Source organism: Aspergillus pseudodeflectus (assembly GCF_044049435.1).
Source record: "Aspergillus pseudodeflectus strain CBS 756.74 chromosome Unknown BJX68scaffold_147, whole genome shotgun sequence".
Taxonomy (NCBI): domain Eukaryota; kingdom Fungi; phylum Ascomycota; class Eurotiomycetes; order Eurotiales; family Aspergillaceae; genus Aspergillus; species Aspergillus pseudodeflectus.
Window position 1 is genome coordinate 538 of NW_027263923.1, and position 8,234 is coordinate 8,771.

The 8,234-nt window shown below is 38.6% G+C and overlaps 1 protein-coding gene across 1 annotated transcript; it reads right to left on the minus strand.

Moving 5' to 3' along the window:
* Nucleotides 1–640: 640 nt before the first annotated feature.
* BJX68DRAFT_273713 (uncharacterized protein) lies at nucleotides 641–3,078 on the minus strand (the record flags this gene model as incomplete). Its single annotated transcript, XM_071047529.1, has 5 exons — nucleotides 641–1,671; nucleotides 1,748–2,109; nucleotides 2,160–2,599; nucleotides 2,653–2,860; nucleotides 2,921–3,078. 5 exons carry the CDS (start codon nucleotides 3,076–3,078, stop codon nucleotides 641–643), a joined length of 2,199 nt encoding a protein of 732 aa, XP_070891841.1.
* Between the last annotated feature and the right edge of the window lie 5,156 nt (nucleotides 3,079–8,234).

An 8,234-nucleotide genomic window follows, 5' to 3' on the forward strand; every position in this document is an offset into this window, starting at 1 on the left:
TTGGACTCGAACAGCATCTGTAGAATGATCAGACTCTCACCGCCGAATGCGACATCCTTAATAATGCATGACGTTTAACTGCTGCCCGAATAATTTTACGAAAAACTGAGAAGAGAATTCTACGTGTTCCAGCGAAAGACACACGGCACGAAGTCTGCGGCGTGTCGAAATTATTGCAAAGAGGGATTCAACTTCTAGCAAGGTGTCTAGAAGCATCACAATAATCTCTACTGGTAAGTCGGTCATTGTACAGCGCTTTTGATGGATTCGCCGTTTGCAAGCGTAATGCAGTCATTGCTAGATGTTAACAAGGAAGCTCGAGGAAGAGAGTAAGTGAAATCAGAAAAAGTACGGGCGCTACAGTAGATCTATAATATGAGCAGCGATGCTATCCAAACTGATCCAGCCGAGATGCATACTCGAATTAGTACATTTTATGTATCCAAGCTACAGATTCTCGATTAATTGGTCAGGTGCGCGAAGCGAATGCAAGGGCCGCTTCCAGTCAACTGAAGGGTGTATAGAACCGAGGCCAGGTATCTAAGAAACGAACGAGGACTACCAATTGAGTGATCATTGCTAGACTGAGCGCTCGAACTTTCATTTGCTAAGCTCAGACATACAGACTGTACGTACAAGGCTAGAAGCCAGCTCTAATACGTTGTTCTACGGTGAAATACAGCACCTTATGAACACTTTGGGCGTGGAGCTTGAGCTTGTTTTCACCTTGAAGAACGAGCTGACAGAACTCATCGGGACATTTGATGGGCCCGTTCCGTCCTAGGGCTCGCAGATGCTTCTCGAAATGCTCCCGGGCCTTTCGAGGAGTTGCAAAACAACATTGGTGACGAGGGCTAAATACGCAGAAGAGACAGTGTTTGTTTGTCAGGACAACAGGGCCACCACGTGGCTCTGGCGATGAGCTGTGGTCTTCCTGAACTGAATTAAGACCTTCAGATGTGGAAGCATTAGAATCTTTCTCATCAGTCCCTCTATCGTTCGTCGCTTGTCTCTCAGAGGGGATATTTTTAGCGCGTCCGAGGTTGATAAGGGCTCTTAGGAGTGATGTGCGATGTTGAAGTGCTTGTTCTTCGGTAAAATCGTCCGTTTGAGCTGCCATAAGCTCTGCAACCTGCCTTCGCTCCGCGAGATTGTGCACAACCGCCCGCGTGGCTCGGTACATGTCAGCACCATCAGGCACGTATGACGGATTCAGTTGTTTGTTGATCTCTTTGGTATCAATTGTATCAAAGAAGTTATCCCGCGCGGTATTGAATGTCATTTTCTTTAGTTTCGCCTTGGCGCATCGGAGATCATCATCCGCTTTTCTCTTGAGATTACCAAGGTCTGTGCCCTCTGCCCTTTTCATCGAACCATAGAGTTCCTTGACGTCGGTTGAGAGTTTATCTCGAATTTCCTTGAGATGAACGATATCTGGGTGTTTCGAGATCGAGCCTCTCTCCTCCGGAGAGAGGTCATGCCAATGGGCGGGCGCACGGGGGTCAATATACCGGCTCTGGTGACTCAACGCGCTCATTATTGCATCCTCCGAAGGGATACCAAGTACTGCTGCCTGTACATGGGTTTGAACTCGCGGATTCATGTACTTCTGGATCGTACTGGCGTACATATGGCCCATGACCTGTTGAAGTAGTGCGGGCGACACAACCCCTGAGCATGCCGTTATGTCAGTTTCGAGTAAGAGGAGTAGGCAATCAGGAAAGAAAAGAATGTTCTAGCCACCTACCGTCGATTGCTTCTGCAGCGCAACGTCGAAATTCGTATGGTTTCATTGCTTTTGGTTTTCCAACGCACAGGCTTAGGACCCGAAGATATGAGAGGTAGGTGTGATAAAGTAAAGGCTTCATATCGTCGGTTCCCATATCCGATATAGTCGAGATAGGCTGTCGGCACACCGGAACGTTTAGCTTTTCTTTTTTGAATTTCAGGATCAGCGATCGGCGTGGCTCCAGGACACGCGTCGTAAACAGGTCTTCGACGGACTGGATAAATTCCGGCTCAAAGGCATCGTCAATAAACGCCAGAGCAAGAACGAGAAGAATGATGTCGAACACCGGCTCTTTGACTTCAGACATAAGGAATATCTTGCTTGGAGAAATCAGCGAAGAACACAAAAATTATTCGAGGTAGCCTGGCACCGTTTGGGATTATTTTGATGGCCCTTTGTGTGTCTCAGGTCGACTTCCATAGCAAGGTAGTCACGCAGGCCCCGTGGATTGGGTAGAAGAACAAGTGTTATTTGGCCCCAGCAGAGGGTTTTGAGGTCCTCAGTCAGAGAATCCCAGTCAATCTGCTGCTCTTCAACGACCTCATCGGAATTGATCTGGCCATAGAAATGAGAGACGTTGGTCCGCTCATTTCGATCTACATAGACCAACGCACCAGGTCGGCTGGCAGTGTAGGCCGAAACCAACATAAGAAAAGCCAGCTGGATTATTTGACGGCCATCCGGGTATGGAGTAGTAGATTGGACCCAGTGATATTTTAGAACAATATACAGGTCATCGACATTCATCACAGGCTTTTCTTCCGTTGTCAGGTCGAGTTTGTATTGAGGAACTAACGCTCCCCTCATATACTACGGTAGAATCAGTAATAGGGAAATAGCAAGACAAAAGGGATAAATCTGACATCATTAATAGCTTGATAGCATTTGGCGTGAAGACTGCGACCGACTGCTTTGCGATACAACTGGCACCATAGTCGCCAGTTTTCGTGCAAGCTACTAAATTTTTTGATGCTGTAGTTGTCAAGCAGCCATTTCAGAAAAATCATGACATCTTCTTTCTTCGCCTCAACCAGGTAGGTAAGCCGATTTTTACCTAGAAATTCGCAGTGTCTAGGGAGCTAGCATCAACAAACTTGCGTACTATAAGTGAAAATATAGGTGACGTCGTACCTTATCCACTTCTTCTTTATGCCCTGGATGTTGTTTTGGGTAGATTTTGCGTGCTGTCTCCGAACGCCGTTCTCGAGGAGTTGCTGACGATGTCGACGATAATGCTCTGGCCCAGGGGCATACTTTCGGTTGGAATTAGAGAGGGGCAGTATAGCCATAGTAGGGTCGGAAATACTTTTCAGCGTGGAGGCCAGAGGGGAGTAAGTGAATGAAGTAATCGAGATAATCTAGGAGCAAGGGTCTGAAATATGAGATTTGCATTGAGGGAGGTGGGACTTTATATGACACAGGAACGAAAAACGAGTAGCCCGTTCGGTAGAGGTTTAAGCACTACGAGCGGCCAGAGGCTTTCTGCTACATACACCGCAGCGATGTGCGGCAAGAATAAGCGGATAATTCGGGGAAATGGGGCAGACGGTCACTAGAGACAGGACGCGAGGCCCCATGGAAAGTTTATTTTGAACTGGGACTACTCAGAGGTAGTCCCGGAGCGCTCTGGGCGTGGACCTGGAGCAATCCGGGAGTACTCCGGGAGTACTCCCTGAGTACTCAGGGCAAGAGGGTGAAGCAGGCGTTGTCACCCTGATCTAGCGCCGCTATGTTTTAGTTGGGCGGGTAAAAGGTACGCTCAAAACAGCGACAACGGTAGCCGTTTCTGGCTACAAACTTACCGTGAACCAGCGTTGTAGAGTATCTTAAAACCCTTATAGATATCTTTAAACCAGGAGAGTCTATATAGGATTAAAAGAATAACTTACTAGGTAAGATCCTTCCTATAGTATAGAATAAAGTAGTGAGGTACCTATAATTAGATACTATAGATAATAGCTATAAGAGCTATGTTACCTACCTATAGGTAGTTAAATAAAAGATACTATTAAGGTAAGAGGACCTTAGGTATATAAAGAACTATAACTAAGGGAAGAACACTCTAAACCCTAATATAGAGAAGCTAAGGGTAGTATATATTAGCTAGTTAGAAGGCTACTCTACCCTATAAGGGAACCATAGAGGTCGTGGAGGCCAAGGTAGTGGCTAAGGCCGTGGGGGTCATAAGTAGGACGCGTCTATAGATCACCTAGACCAAGCTAATTATAATAAAAGAAAGTGCTTTAACTATAGTATATTAGGCTATAAGGTTACTATATATAGGAAGCTAGGTGGGAAAGTCTATAAAGGCCCTATATAAGGCAGGCTAAAAAACCTATAAACCTAGTACTTTATATAGTAGAGACGCTAGGGATCCCTATAAAAAGAGAGAAGCCTAATACTATTACCTTTAAGGTAAAGCTTAGTATAAGGAGAGAGCTATAAACTATACGTATCCTAATAGATAGTAGTATAATAGCTAATTTCATGGACTAATACTAGATTAAGAAGTATAGACTATAAAGTATAGGATCCCCTAGATAAGTTAAAGTAATTAATAGCTATAAAGTTATATCCTATAGGAATTATTAGCTTAAAATATAAGCTAGGGATAAGAAGTATAAAGTATATATATAGCTATAAGCCTTTAAAGCTATAGACCTAGAAGACTATAATATAATTCTTAGTTAGACCTAGCTCTATAAAGTCAACCCTAAGGTGAATTAGTATAAGTAGACGTGGAAGTACCATAAGCTAAAGTTATATAATCTAGACATTATAATAACTACGCGCGCATTTAAAGATGTACTAATAAATATAGAAATACAGGCTATAGAAGACCTAGTATCCTATAAGTTCCTAAGTAGGATCTACGCAGCTACTATATACCAAAAGGATAGCAGTACTATACTAATACTTAATAGGGTATAGATGGAAGAGATTAAACTCCTAAAGGACTATAAAGACTTTAAGGACATATTTTTAGAAGTATAGGCTAGAATCCTAGTACTACACTATAATCATAACCACGCTATTAAGCTAGAAGTAGGTAAGAGGCCTCTATAGTAACTACTATATTCCCTTTCTATTAAGGAGATAGAGGTGCTTAAAGAATATATATAAAAGGCACTTAAGAAAGGCTAGATTAGGCCTTCTAAAAGCCCTATAGGGGCACTAGTACTATTCATACCAAAGAAAGATAGTAGTTACCACCTCTATATAGACTACCATAGGCTGAACACCATTATAATTAAGAATATGTACCTAATTATGAATATAGAGCAAGCTATTAACTACTTAAGTAGTATAAAGATCTATATACAGCTAGATCTATAGGATACGTATTACCATATTTATATTAAGAGTAGTAATAAATAGAAGACTACGTTTAAGATATACTATAGCCACTTTAAGTACTAAGTAATGCCTTTTAGACTTACTAATATACTAGTAATATTCTAGAGCTATGTTAACCACATACTTATAGACCTTAAGGATGTTATCTACATAGTATACCTTAATAATATTATTATCTTCTTATAAAACAAGAAGGACCATAGGGAGTATATATAGATAGTCTTAGAGCGACTATAGATATATAAGCTATATACTAAGGTCAGTAAATACGTATTTAATATAAAGGAAATTAGGTTCCTTAGGTTTATTATCTCTACTAAAGGGATCTATATAGAACCTAAGCACATTAAAATAATTATAGAATAGCCAGCTCCCTATAGTATAAAGGAGATTATAGTATTCCTAGGGTTTATAAACTTCTATAGGCACTTTATTAAGAACTATAGTATAATTATAGCACTATTAAGTAATATAACTAAAAAGGATATAATCACGAAGTTCCTACTTAAGGGAGAAACCCTCTAAGTATTCTATAGGCTATAGTAGGTATTTATATAGGAGCTGCTACTATAGCACTTTAACCTAGCACTCCTAACCTAGCTTTAGACTAACGCCTTAGGATATATAATTATAAGAATCATATCCTAACTATTTAATAATAAGGATTAGTACCTAATCATATACTAGTTATATAAGCTTAATAAGGTGGAATAAAACTATAAGATATATAATATAGAACTCCTTACTATTATTAAATATTTCTATACTTAGTAATACTTTCTTAAAGGAAACCTATAGCTAATTACTATATTATTAGATCACGCGAACCTAAAATAGTTCATAACTATAAAAAGCCTTATAAAATACTAAGCACGCTAGGCTAAGAAGCTAGCTAAGTTTAATTTCTATATTAAATACTATCCTAGAAAATAGAATCCTATAGATATACTAAGTAGACACATAGATTACCTTAAAGAAGAGGAAGGAGATATAGTTACTAGTATAGTTCTCTATAAATTATAAGAATAACTAAATAATAAAGTACCTAAAAAGATAGAGTCTTATATAGAAATCTATACTATCTAATAAAAAGTAGTCGTAGATAAGCTAGATTATAGCTACTATACCAGTGAACTAAGCACAAGCGTGATAGAATTACTTTAAATAGCGCAGGAATGCGACCTAAAGGCGTAGGAATAGTTATAGTAGCTTAAGGAACTAACTATAGGATATTCTATAGTAGGATAGACACTCAAAGACCAGCTACTATACTTTAAAGGTTATATATTCATACTAGAATTAGCTATACTACGCGCAGAAATCCTCAAGCTAAACCATGACAATCCTATAGGAGGCTATTAACGCATGGAATGAATATAAGAGTTAATTAAGAGCAAGTACTACTAGTATAATATAAATACATATATTAAGGAATATGTGGAAGGATATCATACCTACCAAAGTATTACAGTCTATTATCATCAACCATATGGCTAACTAGAGCCACTACCAGTGGCGTAGGTACTTATAGAATGGATCATAATCAACTTTATTATGGGTCTACCTCCTATAGAACACTATAGAGACGTCTATAATATAATCCTAGTTATGGTTGATCAGTTTACTAAGTTCATCTAGTATATCACATATAAGAAGACGACTTCTATAGAAGAACTTATAATGCTACTTATCACGCATGTATATATGGTCATTAGAACTCTAAAGAATATTATTAGTAACTATAGGAGCATCTTTACTAGTGAGTTCTAGTCAAACCTCTACTATTTCCTAGGGGTGTGGCGCAAGATGTTAACCACATACCACCTACAGACTAATAGCCAGACCAAATAATAGAACCAAGTACTAGAATACTTCCTCCGTGCATATATTAACTAGAACTAGGATAACTAGCTATATTAGCTCCTGATCACGTAGTTAGTTAATAACCAAGTGAAGAAGTAGTCTATGGGACTATCCCCTATAGAAGTATTACTTAACTTTAAGCTAAGCTTTTAGATTAAACCTAAACCTCTAAAGAAAGGCACGTTAGAGGATACTATAGCTATAGCTAAGAGAATAGAAGAAGTCTATAGAGATGTAGCTAAAAGACTAGAAAAGGTATAAGAGGTAATAAAGGTTTAGTATAATAAGCACTATAGTAATATAACATTTAAAGTTAGATAAAGTATTATACTACATGCTAAACACATAACTAGTACAAGACTAAACCATAAGCTTAGTGAAACCTACCTAGGCCTATTTACTATTATTAATATGTAGGGAAAATAATCCTATAAGCTAGAACTCCTACTATATATATAGTAAATATATAATATATTCTACATCTTTATGCTAGAGCTATATAAGAGAGACCTAAGTAAAGTACTACAGCCAGGCCTAATCCTTATTAATAGGGAGCTGTAGTACGCGATTAAAAAGATCCTAGAAGAGGTACCATGAAAGGAAGGCCTATATTACGTGGTTAAATAGGCTGGGTAGGATAACCCTAAAGATATTATAGAGGAACTACTTAAGAATATTAAAGATATAGAAGTACTAGAATTATTCCTTAAAGATAAAGCTAAGAAAGAAAAGAAAGGTAAGAAGCTCTATAAGAAAAACTAGGAGTAGAAGAATATCTATAACTAATTTAACCACCTTAGCCACCTAGTGGCTAATAAAATATTAGTAACGCGAACTACTATAATTAGTATTAAAGAAATATGTAAGAAAGGAAGAATATACCCCTATTAAATTATAACACCTACATAATAACTAGATAAGACCTCTATAATAGCAACTAGTTAAGGTGGCTGAGCTATAGCTAACACAGGTGTCTGAACTACAAGTTAAGGAGTAACCACCACCTATGGCACCACAGGTGTCTATACTAGCGCATTATTTTAAGCCCCTAGGTAAATACTAGAGTTAGGATCTACTATATATTAGTAATATATCACCCAGGTAAGAGGCTGTAATCTAGTAAGTATAGGGTCATAGAGGGTATGGGTAAGAAAGATGCCCAAGTTCACTAATCTAATATTAAAATCCTCTAGCTAAATAACATTTAGTAGGAGACTCCTATAAG